This window comes from Corylus avellana, chromosome ca1, assembly GCF_901000735.1.
Source record: "Corylus avellana chromosome ca1, CavTom2PMs-1.0".
NCBI lineage: Eukaryota > Viridiplantae > Streptophyta > Magnoliopsida > Fagales > Betulaceae > Corylus > Corylus avellana.
In genome coordinates, this window is record NC_081541.1 from 7,713,065 (window position 1) to 7,733,778 (window position 20,714).

The 20,714-nt window shown below is 35.8% G+C and overlaps 3 protein-coding genes across 8 annotated transcripts; 1 reads left to right on the top strand and 2 right to left on the bottom strand.

Moving 5' to 3' along the window:
* Positions 1 to 1,451: 1,451 nt before the first annotated feature.
* Positions 1,452 to 10,722, top strand: LOC132188368 (CDP-diacylglycerol--serine O-phosphatidyltransferase 1). 4 transcript variants are annotated; one of them, XM_059602799.1, is made up of 13 exons: positions 1,452 to 1,842; positions 4,575 to 4,843; positions 5,799 to 5,864; positions 6,056 to 6,115; positions 6,254 to 6,344; positions 6,708 to 6,762; positions 6,944 to 7,023; positions 7,154 to 7,270; positions 7,548 to 7,632; positions 9,159 to 9,250; positions 9,518 to 9,771; positions 9,912 to 10,000; positions 10,141 to 10,722. In XM_059602799.1, the coding sequence occupies exons 2-13, from the start codon at positions 4,680 to 4,682 to the stop codon at positions 10,266 to 10,268; spliced, it is 1,281 nt and encodes a 426-aa protein (XP_059458782.1). In that variant the 5' UTR covers positions 1,452 to 1,842; positions 4,575 to 4,679; the 3' UTR covers positions 10,269 to 10,722. The 4 variants fall into 4 exon arrangements, with proteins under 4 accessions (XP_059458782.1, XP_059458798.1, XP_059458805.1 ...); XM_059602815.1 differs by having other exon boundaries at positions 4,634 to 4,843; XM_059602822.1 differs by having other exon boundaries at positions 4,638 to 4,843.
* Positions 10,723 to 11,005: 283 nt separating this feature from the next.
* On the bottom strand, positions 11,006 to 13,175 carry LOC132167471 (palmitoyl-acyl carrier protein thioesterase, chloroplastic-like). The gene is made up of 6 exons (XM_059578460.1): positions 12,220 to 13,175; positions 12,007 to 12,140; positions 11,814 to 11,927; positions 11,569 to 11,737; positions 11,405 to 11,471; positions 11,006 to 11,331 (listed from the first exon to the last, which is right to left on the bottom strand). Exons 1-6 carry the CDS (start codon positions 12,601 to 12,603, stop codon positions 11,006 to 11,008), a joined length of 1,194 nt encoding a protein of 397 aa, XP_059434443.1. The 5' UTR covers positions 12,604 to 13,175.
* Positions 13,176 to 16,250: 3,075 nt separating this feature from the next.
* On the bottom strand, positions 16,251 to 20,391 carry LOC132167470 (pentatricopeptide repeat-containing protein At1g22960, mitochondrial). Of its 3 annotated transcripts, XM_059578459.1 has the most exons (4): positions 17,866 to 20,391; positions 17,605 to 17,777; positions 16,612 to 17,375; positions 16,251 to 16,480 (listed from the first exon to the last, which is right to left on the bottom strand). In XM_059578459.1, the coding sequence occupies exon 1, from the start codon at positions 20,182 to 20,184 to the stop codon at positions 17,989 to 17,991; it is 2,196 nt and encodes a 731-aa protein (XP_059434442.1). In that variant the 5' UTR covers positions 20,185 to 20,391; the 3' UTR covers positions 16,251 to 16,480; positions 16,612 to 17,375; positions 17,605 to 17,777; positions 17,866 to 17,988. The 3 variants fall into 3 exon arrangements, with proteins under 3 accessions (XP_059434442.1, XP_059434440.1, XP_059434441.1); XM_059578457.1 differs by having other exon boundaries at positions 16,251 to 17,375; XM_059578458.1 differs by lacking the exons at positions 16,251 to 16,480; positions 16,612 to 17,375 and having other exon boundaries at positions 17,381 to 17,777.
* Positions 20,392 to 20,714: the final 323 nt, after the last annotated feature.

The window sequence follows — 20,714 nt, forward strand, 5'->3', positions numbered from 1 at the left end:
ATAAAATAGCCCATTTAAATTTCACTTAAAATAGAGGTTTTTTTTTTTAATTTTTTTTTTTTTTTACATGTCCATACAAGAGGGGGGAGAGGAGGATTCGAAATAGTGACTTTCGCTTCATAAGACATGATCCCTAGTCGATTCAGCTACCCATTTGAGACAAAATAGAGAGAATTATTGTCCGATATCTCAAGGCACTCACATCTTCTTTACCTATGACATCTATTCGTTTTCCTTTGAATCACTTGTAGCTTTTAAAAGTATGTTTGTGATTGTGCTTGAAAAAAAAGTTTTTTAGTCAAAAATTGTTTTTTTTTTTAGCAAAAACTTCATTTTTAAGCTTTTGCAAAAAGTGAGTTTTGATAATTTTTAGAATAAAAAAGTCAAATAAGTATTTTTAAAATTTTTTACCAAACATACAAGCTTTTGGTTTGGCACAACTTTTTAGGTATTAAAAATGTTTTTTACCCTTCATAACGCAATTCCAAACAGGCTTTAAGACTGCACTAAGAAAAGCTTATATTCTAATTCATCGACTCAAATTGCCCACTTGAAACTTGCCATAAACATAAATACTTTATAAAAAATTTGAAATTAAATATAAACCATAGAAAAAATTACAAAAAAAAAAATGCTGTAGCTTTTGTTTTTGTTTTAGACTACACCTAAGTCTAATCCTCTCTGATTTAGCAAGAAAAACCCACAATGAACCATTTCCACATTGATTAATGATTAAATAATCATCAAGTTGAGATGGCAAATCTTTTCTCCCTTGGCCTTTTCAAGATTCTGTCAAACATTTCTTCTGGTCATGCAATCATATCCTACTAATCCACCAGCCTAAAGGTCTTCAAAGCTTTCCTCCATTATGGTAATCATGATCATGGTCCATATCTACAATAATTTTCTTAGATTTTATTTTTTCAATAGATAAAGTTTTACTACAAATTGAGTTGAACAAGCCTTTTATAACCCAACCTACTAAATTAATATTTTTTCTTAGAACATATGATTTTCTCATAAGTACTCTTAACAACATACCTGGGCAACCTATATAAAAGAAAGAAAGAAATAAGAGCAGTTTTTTAAAATTTTCTTTTTTTTAAAAAAAGTATTTACTCAGAATTAGAAGAACACTATAAGAACAGTTAGCATTCTCCTAAAAATATCGTCTTAGTCAATTTAGAGAAAAACGTTATCCTTTCTTTGCTCTTCGTGACTTATGTAAAGCATTTAATTAAAGGGAAAAAAAAGACAAAAAGACAAAAGAAAAAAAAAGAAAGAAGAAGTTGGCGGAAAGCATGTTAAAAAGGAATCAGTGAAAATGTTGAGCAGTAAATATGCCGATATTAAGGAAGACCCTGAGGGGCAATATAGGCATAAAAAAAGGGGGAATCGGTCCGTTTAGTTTTCTCAGCTTTTAAATTACCGAGAGAGTATCCAAACAAAAATCAAAAAACATCTTCAAATCTCTGTTTGACCGTCGTACTCTCTCTCTCTCTTCATCTTTCTCACTGCTTCATCATCATCATCACCAAAATCCCATCGCCTTTTCGCCGCTGTTGCAGAGTGTGTCTCTGCGAGACTGAGAGTTTACTTTTTCTCTCCCCAGCCTCTCTCTCTCTCTCTCTCTCCCTCTGTCTCTCTCTGCCAAAAAGAGATTAATATTTCATCGTCATCTTCACCGCCACCGAGTCTTATCTTTGAGTCCCTTTTCTCCCTGATTTCGATAACTCCCTCATTATCTATCACTAAACTCTCCCTCCCCTCTCTCTGATCCGACGGCCACCATCGCCTTCTTCTCCAATCCTACGGTCACGCCTTTCCCTTCAGCTTCTCTACGTAAGTAACGCCCCTCTCGCCTTTTCACCCCCCACTTTTCTCTGTCAAATATCTTCTTAATCATCTCTCTCTCTCTGTCTCTGTCTCTCTCTCTCTCTCTCTCTCTCTCTATATATATATATATAGACACAAACGCATATACGTATATATTTTATATATATACATATACATATATACACCATCTTCTTCGTCTTCGTTTCCGAATCTGTATTCGTACTCGCTTTATGCGTTTGCTTGTAATTATGTCTTCGTTTGCTTTTTCGTTGTATACATATATAAATATCATAAATATTTATTGTTTTTGATTTGATTTGGATTATAGCAACTAGTTTTTTTTGTTTGTTGTTTTTTCAATTTTACTGGACAATCTTTGAGTTGTGTATTTGCTTACTATTTTTCTGTTGAATTTATTCGCTTGTCTCTGATCACATGCAATGATTCAATTTTGGAATTATATGAGTGGATTTGAATTTCACGACTAAATGTGAGATTTAGTATTATTACTTTTATGATATACTTTTTCATTTTTTATATTAGTTTTAATCCCGAAGATGATGAGGAACGCTTTCAGAACATCTAGTTTATCATTTAAGCTTACACACTGTTTTACTTACTTGATCAAAGTGGTTTTCTGATTCTTACTATCATTTTGTGATCTGTATTACGTGTTGATTTAGTTTTTTTAAGTAAAGTGTTTTTATGTTTTTGTTTTTAATGAACAGGCTACGTTTTGTTCATTTCTGTTTTTGTTATTTTTTTTTTTCAAAAAAAAAAAAAAATCATTTTCTGATTAATGATATGTTCAGATTGAAAATGACATTGTGTGTTCCTCCTGTATCTGAAGAACCATGTAATTGTTTTTCATTTTATTATTGTTCGAGTGTTGTTAGTTTTAATATTAATTAATATATAACCGTTTTTTTTTTAAATGTTTTGATTATCAAACCCACTTATCAAAAAAAAAAAAAAATTTTGATTATCAAACCCTAATCCCACATTGGTTCGGCTTTAAGAAAGATGGTAGCTACTTAGAAATTTATGTTGGTTTCCATCACTAATCTGGGTTTAATGACTTAGGTTGAAATTCTAAGAAATAGTGGCGTGTCTAAATTACATAACAATCTGATTTTTATGGCCTTGAAATGTTGTCTGAAGGAGGTCAATAGAAGTTATATCTTACTGGCGATTTGAATTGGTTTCAGGTCCAGACTCATCCTAAATTCTGGATCTTTCGATCGGGTCTTATTGGTATCTTTGGTGAAATGGGGGATGTTTTTATCTTTGAACTTGGACGGATTTTTTTTTTTTTTTTCGGGTACAAAATCACCCTAAAGTTTAGTGGTAGATTGCAGTTTGCAGTTTGTATAGTACCACTTTCCATGGTTTGCAACACGTGAAAGTGGATTGTAAATCATGTGAACTTTATGTAGGTTTTGCCGGAGTTATTTTCTAGCTGACTAGATTTTAGTGGTTGAATGGTATTGTCATTTCTATGACAGCTGTAGGGAGCATACCTTTTTGGGGGTTTATCTGGAGTAGTTTTGTGGCTGTCTAGATTTCTGTTTTCTTTTCTTGATTTTTTTTTTTTTTTTTTTTTTTTTTTTTTTAAATTATTAGCTTTACATGGCCTTTGCATTCCATCTTCTTTGATGCAAACATATATATCTCATTGAGTATAATGAGAATTAAATACTTATAAAAAAAAGTATCATGGGAATTAGTTGTCTACATGATTATGATGGAATGGAACCACAAGTTATAGTGGGTCCATGGAAAAAGTTTGAGCTGTTTCCTAACTGATTGTATGGTTTGTAGTTTTCAGATTATTATGAACTTCCGCCGTGTTAAACTTTTGAGAAATGCTATATACCATATTTTTATCCTACAATTATCTCACAATGATGATGTGGCATTCTCAACTAACCATTAGATTTTTTTTCTTTTATTTTTTAACAATGATTGATCATAGGGTTGGTTGAGATTGCAACATCAATATTGTGAGATAATAATGTAGTATCTAGCATTAATTTCAAATTTTTTGCTCTCATTATCTATAATGGCTCCTTCTGTTAATATGAATTTGTACATAAAATTATAAATAAAAGACACTTACAAATATTATTCTCATGCAACTTAAAATTGGCTTCCAGATTCTGCTCAAATGGGCCTAGATTTATTGGTGGTTGGCTGGTATCCTGGAACAATTAGGTTTACAAGTAAAAGGATTGCTGAATTTACTCGATATTACTCTTTTTTGTATGTCTTTTATATGACTGGATTTTAGGTGAATATTGTTAATCATCAACATTGTTGAAAGTTTCCTAGTAAGGTAATGCTATACCTTTTCTGCTATGTTCTTATAATATTAAATTTGGGGGAATTTCTGTAATATATGATATTCTTTTAGGAACTTTCCGAATCACTTACATAATGAACTGTAACTGAGCTATTTGATCTTGTGACCTTATTGGAATGATTTTGGCTTTGGCTGATGGACTACATACTATGAGAATACTCATCTATAGATTAATATTGTGTTTTATACCTATATCTGGTTTGGTGTTGAGGCAGACTTATAAGCGGTGACTCAGTTAATTTATATGTTTATGTGATTTCTTGAATAACTTTTGTTTTCATGGTATACAATATCTTATTTTCTAGTTTTTTTCTTTTCTTTTCATTTTTTGACATTCTGTTAGTTTTTAATTAGCTCTAGTGATCTCATTTTTCAGTAAGAACTGGCAAGTTGGGAATTTATTTCTGGCCTCAAATTCCCACCTTTGATTTGTAGGCAGTAATCAAGTTGCATCTCTTGAATAAGGACTGGCAAGTTGCTAATGGAGCCTAATGAGCATAGGAGGGTGAGGAGAAAGGATCATCATGCCCAAGAAAATGGTGATGTCAGTCTAACAAGTGTTGGTGAAGAATTTGATCCATGGACTGCCTGGGCTTACAAGCCTCGTACTGTTTCCTTGCTACTTGTTGGTGCCTGTTTTCTTATGTGAGTGCTCTTCTTGATAAGTAATTTTTATCTACTGATATTTTGATTCATTCTACAAGTTATTGGTTAATAGTTAGCAGTTGATTTATTGATTATCAACTATATATTCCATTGTTTTGATGTTTCTCAACTGAATTGGAATTTTTCTCTCCTGATGATTTTTTGTTCTGGTTGTCCCTACTAAAGCCTTTTCGGCGTCTTCTTGTTCTTGTGAATGTCCAGCTGTATCACTTGCCTGCTTTCTCTATTGGTGCTAGTTGCCACTACCAAAGGAAAGCATTTATACATGTAGATTGCTATAGTTACATGTTGCTTCTCTGATTGCAGTTGTTTATCTAGTTATGAGTTACATTTACATTGGAGATGCACCAATGTTGTTTGGTGTCTCTAATGCTTTAAAATGTACTCGCATGAATAATTCTATGGAAATGATGAATATGCATTTTTTTTTTCTCCCTAATATAGAAGAGAGAGTTTTGGCATTTGATTCTCTGTTTCAGCTTGTGTTGAAATTAGTCCCCTTCAATGTAATGCATGTACCAGTGAATGAGATAGTGTCGACCATCTCTAGTGCCACAAGTTGGACTCTTTAATGCCTCACAAATGCTTTTGCCAGGGAGAGAAGGAAGAGGATATTCAAAACCATGTTTTTGAGTTTCTGCATTTGTTCAAATAAATAAATAAATAATGGTTCTATGTGTTTTGGTTTGGGGAGGCTTATCTCTTGGCTTTTGACTGTTATTTCTAATAAGCCATCAGAGAACCAAAATGGTTTTATATTAATGTTCCTATATGTATAACATTGATTAAAAAGAAACATGCCTTGGATGAACTTATACTTTGCTGTTGCACTTTCAACGCAATGATATAATGTTTGTATAATTTTTAAAATCCTCATTGTGGATCTAGTAGGTTGAATTAAGTTTTTTTTTTTGATTGTTTGATTTATGAACAGTTGGGTAAGTGGAGTCCTTGATCCTGAAAGTGGTGCATCTGGTGATCTTGTTACATCTGTGAAAAGGTTTGTTCTTATTTTGTAATTTATTGAAGTTCATTTGACATCAGAATTCTATATTTCCTTATTGTTTCATTCATTCAAAAAATAGAAATCTGGTGAATCTAATGTGAAATTTGTATCGCATTAGGGCTCCCTTTTAGTAAGTTGGTGCGGGTTTCTTATGCACATAGTAATTTCCTCATTGTTTCTTGTAGGGGTGTATGGGCTATGGTTGCAGTTTTTCTTGCTTACTGCTTGCTGCAAGCCCCATCTACGTGAGTTTCATCATATATATAATTTTGCTTATTAGTGAAGAATCTAGCCCATGATAGTCAGAAACTTTGGTGGGTTTGTGGGATAGTTTGGCTATTGGCTCTCTGCGGCTACATATGTAAAATCATATTCTTTTATAGGGTCCTTATTAGGCCACATCCTGCAATTTGGCGCCTAGTGCATGGAATGGCTGTTTTGTACCTCGTCTCCCTCACATTTTTGCTTTTTCAGGTTGGTCTTCTTTCCTGAAGCAAATATTTCTTATAGCGTGTGCAAAACAAAATTTTCCTATGTATGCGTATTTATCTGTTGAAGCTCAAAGTATGGGGGTATTCTTGTTGGAATCCTCTGTTTTTTCATTTGTGGGCTGGCAATTTTTTCTCAGTAATAAGCATTTTAAAAATGATGATCAATTGGATAAATAAAGGAGTATTTTAAACAAAATTGAGTTTTTTCTGTCATTCTATTCCGTGTCTCCTCTTTATTTCCCATTTGTTTTCTCCCTCACAGAATTCCCTTCATTATTTATGCAATATTTTCTGAAATTCCAGTTAGTGGTTGCTGATGTTAACTTTTCACCGTCTCATATTCCAGAAGCGTGATGATGCTCGGCAATTTATGAAGTTTCTCCATCCCGACCTTGGTGTTGGTAATGCAATTGAGCTTTGCAAAGCTTTTAATTTTGGGTAGTAGCTAAGAGGAATCTGTTCATCATTGATTTGTGATGTATTTGAGATATGCAAAGCTTTTCACTATCATACTTGCTTGGATGGTTCGGTTCATTGTTGGCTGTTTAGGCATTCTAATTTTATTTGCACGACTTCATGCAGAACTTCCAGAAAGATCATATGGTGCTGATTGCCGCATATATGTACCTGAGAATCCCACAAGCAGGTTTAAAAATGTTTATGTATGATTCTTCTTTCACAACCTATTTACTTCAATTGTTTTCCATGCTTATTATTTTGTTATTGTTGTACATCAGTGCAATATCAGGGTGCTGCAGGCTTCTGATTTTTTTTTTTCTCTACCTCTTCTAGGAAACACTTTTTGATGAATTTGTGCTAGCTCATATTATTGGATGGTGGGGCAAGGCTATATTGATTCGTAATCAGCCCCTTTTGTGGGTGCTATCAATAGGATTTGAAATGATGGAGGTTGGTTCCTGTATTAAAGACGTACATCTTTTGTGGTTCCCATTTTCAGTTCGGATTGATTGTCTGCTTCTATGTCCCTGAATCATAAAATCATTTTAATTGCTCATGCTGAATTTTTTATTTATTTATAAGTAATTCATATCATTGATAAGCGCAGAGGGATGTAACCTTAGTACACGGGATGTATACGAAGAGAGTCCCTTTTAAAGGCTAAATGGAGACTGCATTTTATTATAGACTATTTTGATTATAGACTGAATTATGTCACCTTTTTCAGCTTACATTCCGCCACATGTTACCGAACTTCAATGAGTGCTGGTGGGACAGTATAATTCTTGACATTTTGATCTGCAATTGGTTTGGTGAGATTTGTTTTCCATTTTTTCTCTCTCGGGTTGGGGTTTTAACTTGTTTATTATTACATTGGTATGTCGCTTTGAAGAATTATATCTTTGATTGTGTAATTATTAATCATTTTGTCTTATCTACCTATAATTGTTGTCTTTATGAACTACTTTTCCATTTATTGACATTAAGGATTTTTGTGGAAAAGGTAGGCTCAAGCCTCTTGTAACTAGGATGCGTAGTGGGGTAGAAGATATTTTGGATGTTGCTATTCTATTTTGTAATCATCTGTTACCCTTCTAGATTCTTTTACTATCTTGGATCAACACTTTGATTTAAGGAACAGGTAAAACTCGTTAAATATTTAGTGTGTTGAGATTTTGAGGCCATGGTTATGACTTTATACTATATAATACATCAACAATGTCACCCTCTTACTGCTTTATTCCTTCTGTTTTTCCTTCCAATTGAATTTTTTTGTTAAAATCAGCTTCTGAAATGTTGATTATAGCATTTGAACTTTTTTCATTATTTCACAGTAACTACTAACTCTGTATGTTGTCAATTGTGGCTTTCATTATTGCCTGGATTACCTATTATTCTGTCAAAAAATGAAATAAAGTGGAGCTCAAGCCGTAATTTAGAGTGTTATATGAGCATATGTTAGATATTCTGGCGTTTTAATATGTACTCAGTCAGTCTTAGGATGATCTTGGAAATCAAAATTTATGAAAATATCTGGGGGTGGTATCTTACTTATAGATATTTATTTCTAATGAATTTGTGGACATCTATTAATTTTCTGGGACCTTGGACTTTCCCAAATGTGTGATTGCCACTTTTTATTTAATCAATGATTTCTTGAGCATTTTTTTTTTTTTTGAAGTTTAGGATGACATGCTCCAAAACTTATTGCGTGGTTCATTTTCTTGGAATATTCTTAGTTGTTTGGTCGTTTCTATGCTGGTTTCATGGTTTCTGTGCTTTTCATTCACATGCCAGCTATTTGTGTAAAACTTCTTAATTGATATTCTAAATACTTTTTGCCTGTTGCGACCTCTGACTTCTGGTTTGTTTTTTGTATTGTTTATGGTTCTGTTAGATAGGATCACTTTGTTGGGATTTTATTGGTTTCTTTTTGTTCTAATTTTGAATAATACTTGCTGTTCTAGCTGGAGCAGTTAATTGCTTTGCTGGATTAGGATTCTGATCAAGTTTTTGTAATACAATTAGAAGTTGGAGCTTGAGAAAGAACAATAACATGACAGAAGTTCATGTAGAGCTTTAGATCACCAGTTCTTTTTATTGAATAACTTGCAGTTTATAGAAGTTAAGATGGTTTCATAGACCTGGATCATCAGTTGTTGCTTCTGCCAAGACCTCTTAATCAATGGATTGTGATTCATGTAGTTAATCTTTCAATTTCGTAAACTAAAAGTTTTTTTTTTTTTTTTTTTTTTTTTGTAATATTTATATCTAGATTGATCTTTTTTAGGACCGGTTAAAGTTTATTATGACATGTTTTGTTTGGTTTACATTGCAGGTATCTGGGCTGGGATGCATACTGTCAGATACTTTGATGGAAAAACATACAAGTGGGTTGGTCTGAGCCGTCAGCCTAATATTATAGGAAAAGTATGTTTAAAAGTTATGTTTTATCTTTCTTCTCTTGTTTGCCCAATCATTATTGATAACTGCTAGTTTTTCCTTTCTCTGATGTGGAAGGATTAATCAGACATTGAGTAATTGTATCTAAATTTCCGGGGAAAGATTGAAACTGATTCTGATGCAACAAATTTAGATTTTCTTTTCTCTCTCCGAGGCAGAATATTTACTTGTTATACGATCTTTTACCTTCCAAAGTTTTTGGTTTTTAAAATGTGTCCTGTACATTTTTTTCAGGTCAAACGAACATTGGGACAGTTTACACCAGCACACTGGGACAAAGATGAGTGGCGCCCCTTGCTTGGTCCATGGCGATTCATTCAAGTTCTCAGTCTTTGCATTATATTTTTGACAGTAGAGCTGAACACATTCTTTTTGAAGTTTTGTCTTTGGATTCCTCCTCGGAACCCTGTAATTGTGTATAGGTTGATCTTGTGGTGGCTAATTGCAATACCAACAATTCGTGAGTATAATTCATACCTTCAAGACAGGTACTCTCTCTCTCTCTCTCTCTCTCTCTCCCCACGTGCCCAACATGTTCACATGCGCGAAAGTACTACATTATTGAAGAATGTCTATTCTGAGATGAATTTACATGTAGTAATTCTTCATGACATTGTTAATTTTCCAGGAATTCGGTAAAAAAAGTTGGAGCATTTTGTTGGCTTTCACTTGCTATCTGCATTGTTGAGCTTCTCATTTGCATCAAGTTTGGTCACGGTATGTTAGTCTATATTTTCTATGCTTTAGCTGCATATTGGTCATCGGCCAATTTTGTAGTTTTGCTGACACTAGCACATTTAATTTCTTTTCAATCGTTTCTCCTTGATCTTAATGACCTTGTTCTTGACTTCCACCAGGATTATACCCTAAATCAATGCCTTTATGGCTGGTACTATTCTGGACGTCGGTTGGAGGTTCCCTCCTAATATTTCTCGTTGTTTGGTCTTGGCAACTGCAACGAAGTTTAGGTAGAAAGAGGCGTTGAAGTTGCTATTGGACGACACCATTCTTTGATTACTTACTTTTCTTGAGGGGATCCGCCATTGCTGTAAATACCTAACACCGTTTTAAACTGTAAATGCTATTCTCTTAGGTCAGTGGATCCATCAGTCTTTTGAGCTCAGATAATTTATTTTTACACCATAGGTTCGACATAAGGCTCATTAGTTACTGGTTTGCCATATTAACAAAATTGGCTTACGTTTTTTCTTTTCTCCCTCTTGTTGAGTCATTTTGGACATCCCAATTTTTATGTGATTTATTTCAAATTTAATTCATCTATTTCATTTTTCTCACTTGTATTGGAACAATGCAGCAAAAAGTTGGAACACAGAACACTCAATTTTAGTGTTTTGAAAACTCGACTGTCACTTCTCGAACCGGAAAAGTTTTATTGTGGAATCGGTTCGATATACATGGCTATTGTTGTGGTTTCTCTCTCTCTCTCTCTCTCACCCAACCCTGTGTCTATTGAGAGTCTTATTTCTTTCATTATGTGATTGAATCAAGGGAACAAACAGAATTGGGAGAAGGGGAAATTATCCATGGTTGAAACCAAACTTTCTTCTTTGGGCTTTTTGCTAATTACGCAACTGTTATTATTTACCAAAGAAGTTATCACACACAAATCATCTAATTCCTTTCCGACTTTCATTTATTTTGCTCCGGAATGTCACACTTTTTGTTCTTGGGGGATAAGCTTTATAAATCCCTCTCAATTGGCTAGGTGGAGAAAGGCATGATGGGCATCTTTCTATTCCATGTAGTTCTTCCTCTAACAATCTCTTCATTTTGACGCTCACCTGCAGCTTGGAGGAGATGTGTATACCTTAATGGTAGCTTCTCAAACGAGCCCAGGATTTCGGATGCCAGGGAAAATCCATTGAGTAGACTAATGTCATTATTTTGTCTCAATCCATCTTTCAAAATTCCATCTTCGTCGGGTTGGCAAAGTGACTGGACTATCTCTGAACTCCCACATTCCTTTCTATACTCTAGTATGATACTTGATAGTTGGTGGGACTCCAAAATCTCATCCGGAATCGTCTGTTGGTGAAGCAACTCAAAGAGTTAAAAAATGGGTCAAAAAATGAGAGCAAATTAGATTGAGTTCATAATTTTCAAGCATCCATCTCGGATACTTCACATTGTTTACATGGTGATTCATGTCCAAATAGCTTCTCTTGGGCTAAGAATTGGTGAAATTGCAATAGTCAGCTTTTGCTTCTTGAGAGCTATGGAATATTGGCTACGAATAAGGTCTTGAAGTTCTGTTGTCTTTTTACCTTCAAATTGGAGTTCATATATCTTGCTTTATTGTCCAACTTAATGATTTTCTCTGGACACTCTTCTTTGATTGCTTGCTTCTCTATGAACCAGGGTGATATTTCAGCTCTCACCTCTTCTGGCATCTTTGAGAGCCGTCTTGTTTGCTGGTTCATCATCACCCAGGTGCTGCTATTTCATGTTTTAGAGTGTTTTAGCATATATCGAAGAGATGTGATGGAAAAACGTTGCAAGAAATAATTACCTGGTGGCACGTGCAAATACATGGCCTGTGGCTTGACTTCGGATTAGCCAATCCCGCCGCATCCCATTTTTCCCTGATCCTCCAACCCATGTGTCGATTTCCACAATCTCTCCCCTGTAGGCATTGAGACTGAGAATTATTAATGGATCCATATTTTGAATGTTAATATGAGGAAGATGGTAGGACTAATTACCAGATTGGGTAGTGATCGATTTGAACCTGCATCCTTGAGACAACCCATATGAGATTGTTCCTTACCATTCCGCGTGTGGCACCAAATCCATTGCCCAGAAGTCCAGACATCCACACATGGTTTAATGCTGTTTCCTGCATATTTACCCGATTCTTTCTCATTTTTAATAAAATGTGTTGAATCCCCATTTTGAAATGAATAATTCAAAATCACCTGAAGAAGATTCAGGATGCTCTCAAGAGTTGCAGATTTATCAGGACCAACTTCATAGGACCTAATGACAACAGTCAGCCTGTACCCGACACCTCCTTCAATGATGATCCCTTGACGATGACGATCCACTGATTGCTTCTTCGTCGGAATATTCTGTCGAAGCTCCTCCTTGGCTATGCAGCCATTTTCCACAACAGGATTGGAGATTGAATTGAATGTGTTTGCCACTCCAGCCATTTGGCTCAGTGTATCAGCCTTTGTAGAGCTCCTCCCAGATGCACCAACAATTCTGATGTTATTCAGCTTCTGCTTGTGGTCATGATTGTCTCTATTGGAAGAGCACCTGAATATATTATATGAGGCTGGATATGAGAAAGCAGCCATTGTCTTTGCCTCCTAATGTAGATGGGCAGAAATTGAAACAGAGAAATGGGCAATGGAGTAGTTTTGTAGTCTGCAGGGGGCGGAGCAGCCAAAGGAAAAAGTTAAACAAACTAGAGAATAAAAATTGATGGAAATTTGTCATAAAACTGAGCTTTTCGAAGAGGGTCTTTGTTTGTCACAAAATTTAGTGGTGACATCTTAGGATTGATCGACAGCAAAAGTTGGAAACCATTGTCGGTTTCTTGCTGTCATTGCTTGTAGTGTGGAACCCGAAGGGCTTTTGGCATGATATCCTGGATGCTGCTTACAAAACAAGACATCCTACTATCCTAGTGCTTGTGCGAACCCGGGCTTGGATTTTTCGAAAAGGGTGAGGTTGTCTTTGCCTTTGGTTCATAGGAAGAACAACCAAATCATTCTCTTTCTGTCTCTCTCTCAACTGGTAGACGTTAGACAACAGATGTAATGTTGAGTGAGCTAGAGGGAGGATCGTCTTCCTTAATTTTCCGCAAGGACTCCATTGTTAAGATCCTTTTCTGGAAAATACCCGTTTTGTTTTTTGTATGCTTGAGGCAGCAAAGAAGTAGAAATGGTGCGAATAAGTTCATTTCGGAGGTGACAAGTTGGTCTTATTATACAATGGAAGTCTCGAGTAAACTTTTTTAAATATTTTGGCTTTGATAATGTAGTTCATGAAGGTAAGTTCGGAGGCTTGTCGTGAGCGTCGGTGGGAGATACCTTTGATGCTTAAGTAATTAGGGAATTTAGAGAGAAACAATAATAATAGGATGTTCAAAAAGAATTTACCAAGAGGGGTCTGCTTTCCCTTAAATACGCAGAGTATTTCTTTTCTTTGCATGGCATTAGCCAGGTGTCGTCTAGTGATAGGATAGGACCCTGGTTGGGTGTGACATTCAGTTAACATTCTCTAGTGAAGTACGTTCCTTGTCAGGTGTCGCCTGTTGGCAGCTGGTGTGGTACGAACTTAACAGGATAGTGACACCTAATTCCTTGCCTCTTGCGACCGTTATCAGGTGTCAAATGGCTTTATTAATGACATTTTTTTGATTCCTTGCTGAGAATATTGAGACTGTTTGGATGAAGTGGCAAGGTGGTTATCCTTTGCAAAATGCCTTTCCCCATCCTCTAAGGACTTGTGGTTTTGGGCCCAGTTGTCTGGTTCCAATGAGTCTCTTTATCTCAGGTCCTATGAAGTAGATAGGTATATTAGAGGACATTAACAAAATGTCACGCTCAACCAAGGTTTTACCTACAAGGCTACAACCGGAAGACACTTGGCTAATGCCATTCAAGGAAAAGAAATACTCCACATTTAAGGGAAAGTAGTTGCTAGAGGTACATTATTTATGAACACCTTACTATTTTTGCCTTATCACTTTCTTCCTCTAAATCTCATACTGACTTAAGCATCAAATGTATTTCCTATTAGTAAAAGAGAAAATTGTTTAAACTACCTCTTATGTAAGAGATGCATTTTGGTGGAATAGAATGTTAGTTGTCAAAAAGCGAACAATACATAAATAATAGAGGATTTGGTTAACAATATCATTAGGGATCTAGATTAACAAATAATCCTTTTGGTGATGCTTTATATCACCTAAAATAAGAGGATTAAAGCCCCCAGATTTGCTTGTGCCTATGTACATGCTCTGTCGAATAGCATATCAGACATGGGTTCCAATACAGCAGAATTATAATGTGTGCGTTGTCTCTCTCTCCTGCAAATGGAAAATATAAGAAAATATAGTTTGTGGAAAAAATACAACGTCAAGTTTTAATGTTATTTTAAGTGAAATAACGTGACAACAACTATATGCATATGTTGAATAGAAAAAAAAAAACCATATGCATATGTCCACATTCATTTCAATGTGGCTATGTTGACAGCATTGTAAATAGGCAATCTGAAAAAAGAAAAAGAAAAAGAAAACGCCTTATAGAAAAAGATGCTGATAGACAGATCAGAACTAGTATTTTTTATCAGGGAGTCAAAGCATGAATGATGAGTCATTTTAATTAGGGTCAAATATATAACTATATATGTCCACTGCGCCTTAGCCATCCTGATTTGTTTTTGTCAATAAAGTCGAGATATACTCAATCGAAAGTAAAAACCACTCTTGAAAATATAGTAAGACTGAACTTTGTTAGCTTTATTTTTTTTTCATTGATTAAATAACCCATAATTTCAATTCAAATTAATCACGTGACCTAATCTTCACCGATGGTTTCCAAGTCCGAAGTGCAAACATTGTTAATCACGTTTTGGAATTTGGAATTAAGCCGAGATAAAAAACTTAAGATAATAAAAAAAAAAAATTTAATCAATTAATTAATATTCTAACACAAGTACCAATTTAATCATCACAAAACATTTGATAGAGAATAATGTCCTAGATTATAGAATTGATATTGTCTCATTTGTTAAAGCAATTGAGTCCTCTTTGTTCTCACGAAGATGAAATTATTTTCTGCCACTATGACATCATCTATAAAAACAAGAATAGGTTTAAAACTATGACCTTTAGGATCAGACAAATAATAAATAATCTGTTTTCAGTTATTTATATCCTACATCAATGAGTGCTGAAGAAAACTTAACAAACCATTGTATTGATGCTTGTTTTAGACCATCTAATGGTTTGTTAAGTTTTTACCTTTTTTCTTCAAAACTAGGAGGAAGATGCATGTAGTCATCCTTTTCAAAGTAACCATGTATAGAGAGAGAGCAGCTCCTTCTCTCTACCCAGCAAACAGAAGAAAGAACAAAAGAGTTTTAAAAAACAAGAACAGAACAGAAATGTAAAATAACTCCCATGACCATATTACATCAGAAGAAACCAAGATAGAATAATAAAACAAAACAAAACAAAAAGAAAACTATTAGTTTATTTATTTATTCTCCAGGGGAGAGCAGCCTCCCCTTCTTTATAAAATGGGGATGCAGGAGATTACAGATAATTCACACTGCCAAAGCAAACACCATGAAGATTTGAACTTTTCCATAATTCTCTAAAATAAAGAACAGTGAATCCAAAAAAAGGTGAAATGTGCAACACATCTGGTTCAGGCAAAGCACGCATGTACATCAATGATACAAAGCTAATATCAAACAGTCAAATTTTGATTAGAACCTACATTTGCTAGTAAAGGTATTAGGCTGTATAATGCATTCAAACTTGATACTGCAAAACAGCTAGAGTAAAGACCCAGTAGGAGCATCTCAATCTGTACCATAATATTTCCCAGTCATTTTAACAGGAATCAACTACTCTTACCCAGGTTATCTTTAGTCAGGAAACTACTTCATGGCAAATCGAGTCTCTTCAAAGAAATGTCTGCTATCAAATCATCCATAGAGAGGTGATTATCCTTGTGCAACCTGACACCCCAGAATAGGGTAAAAAAAAAAAAAAAACAACAATAACCACAACCTGACACCCCAACTAAAATAAATGGAACAAATTACCAACCACTAGCTAATCACTAAATCTACACGGGTCCAAGGTTTATCTAACAAGGGTAGGTACACGAAGTAACTCTGCCTTAGAGGGGTTTCCTGTCATCAAAAAGGAATTGGAAGAAGTACTAGAAGCACCAATTAACAACACACAGAAATAAACAGTCTAGATGCAAGTGCAAATGTTTCCTCTATTATTCAAGAATCCAATCTTCAAGGCTTGAATCCAAACACATGGACAATGGAAAATAAAAGAAAAAAACCCTCAAAATATCCAGCTAACAGAAAACACATAGGAGAAACTTTTAAGTTCAATGCTTGGAATCCAAAGACATGTAAAAGAAGAATTCAATCACTGATTCATCTTCCTCCAGTGGAAGTGTTCTCGTCTTCCTCCTATAGAAGTATTTAAAACAACACTGTCTGTTACATCACCATCTGAAGCCTATGCAAAAAAACTTAGCAATCACCATTTTTTTTTTAATAACAAGGAACCCCTCTGAGGCAGAGCCACTTCGTGTACCTACCTCTGTTGGGTAAACCTCGGACCCATGTAAAGCACCCCCTCCACATGGATCGGTTAATACTCTAGCTTCGCCAGCGGGCTGGCCCCAAAGAATTGTTTGCACTCAAGGGGATTCGAACCTTAGACCTCATGGACTACTTCGCAATCACCATCTGAAGCCTAAGCAGAAAAAAAACTTAGCAATCATCACCAATAAGTCCAATGGTCTGAAATGCTGAATACATATAACTCCCCTCTTCATAAGGAAGATGCACTAATACTACCTGATACAGCTCCAATTAGTTGTGATATTTTACTTTTCTCATTTCCCTTTCTTCTTGGCAAACAAAAGAAACATTGGTTAGATAATATACTACATCTCTGATGAAAAACAAATCGACACAGGCACACCCATTTTAGCAATGATGTAAGAAAGCATCCTCCACAAAATAACCCCCGATAACTTCATTTTTCTTTCATTGAATCTGTAAACAAAGGATTTAGGTTTCTGAAAGAGAAACTGGGGAAGTTCTGCCAACGAGAAAAATACAGGACCAAACTGTAGCATGCAAACTGTTAGCACATTTGACAAGTAAAATTGTATAGCAAATTACAAGTGGAAACACTTTGACCTATAGAACAGTGGTTTATAACACAAATTTATGATATAAAGAAGATTAGCTTTTCTCTCACAATGTTTTAATCTATGGAATTAGAAGTTTCCACTTTCCATGGGACCACTGATCATAGAGTATCAACCATTTTGAATCCAGTAATTACTTGCAACTGTGGAGAAAAAAAAATATACCATACATCAAAAATCTTTACATGGATTACAAATAATAAAAAATTACAATCACTCATACAGGATGAAGGCAATATCCCATCCTTCCCACCCTTTCCTCCAAAAAATATTGAAAAGAATGAATAAATACAATATAATCTTGTTAGAGATTTATTAATGACAAGATTTATTTGAAACAACTTGATACAGTTGTGAAATTTATCTGTATACCTGTTGTTGACTCTTTGAAGCAAAATTATGCCTCTGAACTATGTAATTAGTGATCCAGATCCAAGGACTGGTTTTAAGTATTGCTCAGTTGCAATCAGTAATGGATCAAAAATGAGTTAGTATTCGACAGTTGACTTTTCCAATTACCAAATTTACCCATCAGCTGCTCCATCCTGTAAATCGATCAAGGGCCCAGAAGATTATGACAAGATATGGAAAATATACTATGCAAAAGTGAACTTTGAAGGAAGCAATTCTTACTTGAAGTATCATCCCAAGGATAATTACCAACGGTTGTTGTAACCATTTTCGTTTGGATGGGAGCACAAATATGGCGCTCTGTCACCAATCACCAGAGTGAGCCAGAATGCCATAATGGATATATCAAGTCCTTACCTCAGAAGTGTCTTTGCTACCTAGAATTGAACTCTCAAGGTATTGCACTGCCTGCAATCTGTAGTCTTCGTCTAGTTGCCTTAGAAGTGCACGGTGTGTATAAGAATCAGGCTGAATTTTTCTATCCAGCATCTGCACATACAGTCTCAAAGCCTCCTGCCAATTGCCCATGTTGCAGTTCCCGTTTATTAAAATAGTGTATGTATACTTATTTGGAAGTATTCCTTTTTCTTCCATCTCAACAAAAAACTTGTAAGCCTGATCCATTCTCCTAACTTTGCAAAGACCATTTATCAGAACATTGTAGGTGATCACATTTGGCGAAACACCCTTCTCCTGCATCTCCAATAAATACACAAATGCCAGTTCAAGCATCCCCTTACTGGCATGGGCATGAATCAATATTGTGTAAGTCACAACTGAAGGGGATAAGCCCTTGCTCAGCATCTCGTAGAATACCTCTTTGGCTTTCGTAAGATGTCTATTTTCCAAATGTGCATGAATGATGCTAGTATATGTCACATGATCAGGAACAAGACCATCATGAACCATTTTCTGCAACAAGTTACATGCTTCTTCCAAATTGCCCAACCTACAGAGCCCATTTACAAAAACATTGTAGGTGATCAAATCAGGTGGGAGACCCCTAGCTAGCATTTCTTCTTGCATGCTGAACGCCCTGGATGTGTCACCAAGCTTCAGTTCACCCACTATCCTAGTGGTGTATGCAAAGCAGTCGGGCTCCAACCCTTCTTGCAACATCTCATCAAAGAATTCCTTAGCCATTGACAAATTACCCCTCTTGCAAGATCCATTTACTAGAATCGTATAAGTAAAAACATCAGCACAAATCCCTTGGTTGATCATTTCTTTTTTGAGCTGCCAAGCAACATCCAAGTCCCCCAACCTGCAAAGGCCATCTATAAGAGAATTATAGGTAATAACAGTAGGAGCGAGATTCCTACATTTTAACTCACCAAACAACAGAAAAGCCTCCCGAATGTTCCCAAACCTACAATACCCATATATTAGAATGTTGTATGAAACTACATCTGGCATCACGTTCTTCTTAAACATATCAGAAAACCGTTGTCTAGCATCAGCCATTCTTCCCAACTTGCAAAGGCCATACATTAACATATTAAAAGTTGCCACAGTAGGCTTAGCTCCTCTATTCACCATCTCTTCCTGAAAATCTAATGCCTCAACAAGCAATCCTTTCTTGCAATACTCGCAAATCAATGGGTTATAGGTGTATGCTGAAACTTTCAATCCCGAATTCAACATCTCTCCAATCAGCCCCTTGGCCTGCGCTAACTTCCCTTTCTTTGACAACCCATTAATCAACACATTATACGTCACATCATTCGGAAAACACCCCCTCCTTTGCATCTCAGATAAAAGCTCTAGCGCTTGCGACACTTCCCCTTCCTTGCAGTACAAATCCAACAGAGTATTATAAGTAACAATTGTCGGCTTAATCCCACACTCACCCATCAATCTATAAACCTCTCTAGCCTTAGTTGCAAGGTCTCTTTTCCTAAATATCCTAAGCATTCTATTACAATTTTTCACATCCGGCAACAACCCATTTCCTATCATCTTACTGAAAACTAACAAACATTGCTCAATCATTGATTTTTTGGTATAGACCCATAACAAAAGATCGAGAAGCTTAACCGAAACCTCGGGACCAACATACCCATTAACCAAAACATCCACAATTCCATTCATATCTACACTAATCACCTTCTCCACCACCCAATATGCCGACCTCATCAAATTGTTCTTGACGAGGATTTCTAGAATCACACAAAACGCAAACTCGGAATGCTGAAAGTCGGGTTGGCCCTCGGCCCAACTGAAGAACCGCAGAGCGATTCTGGGTCTAATCCGGATCGAATTAAGGACACGGATAAACAAGTCGGGGTCAACAATAACAGCTCGGAATTGATCGGAGACCTCATTAATGTTACAAAAAGCCCAGGACTTCTCTTCAAAGGTATTGAAAATAAGGTCTCTGTAATGGGTCTCAGAGATTGTAGCTATGCTGGTGCTAGTGGGGCAGTTGTGGAAAGAAGAAAATAAGGGGAAGAGGAGGCGTACCTTGAGAGCAAAAGGGTTTGAAGCAGTGATGGTGGTGGTAGCGGCTAAAGCTTTTGAAGCTCGCACACAGGCGGTCATTAGAGAAGCTACACATGCGTCTATGCCTAAAGAGAGAAAGAGAGCGCTTTAGAGAAGTCTGGTTGTGGATTCTGAGGTTCGAGGGAGTTCCATAGAGGGTAGTTGGTGGCGGCGGAGCATGCCCTTAGGAATGAGAGCTCTGCCGCAGAGAAAGGTTGGTATCTCCGATAGGTGGGATTTAGGCGAGGTTGTAAAGGCAGCCATGGATTCTGGAGTCCAGCCCAGAGTTTTGGGTTTTGGGTCGGGTTCGTATTAGCGGGGCCTTTTTTTTTTTTTTTTTTTCTAAAAAAAAAAAATAACAACAATTCTATAGTTGGAGTATAAAAAAAGGGTTAAATACCTCATACCCCCTAGGGTTTGCCAACTTTATTTTTTTTCCCTTGTAATTTTGATAATAGACCAAGTTAGTCCTCCGTCAGTTGACCATTAGTTGACTTAACGGAATTCCACGTGGACCAATCAAATGTTGACATGTGGCACCTATTTAATTTAATTTAATTTTTTTTAAATTAAAAAAAAAATGTATTTTC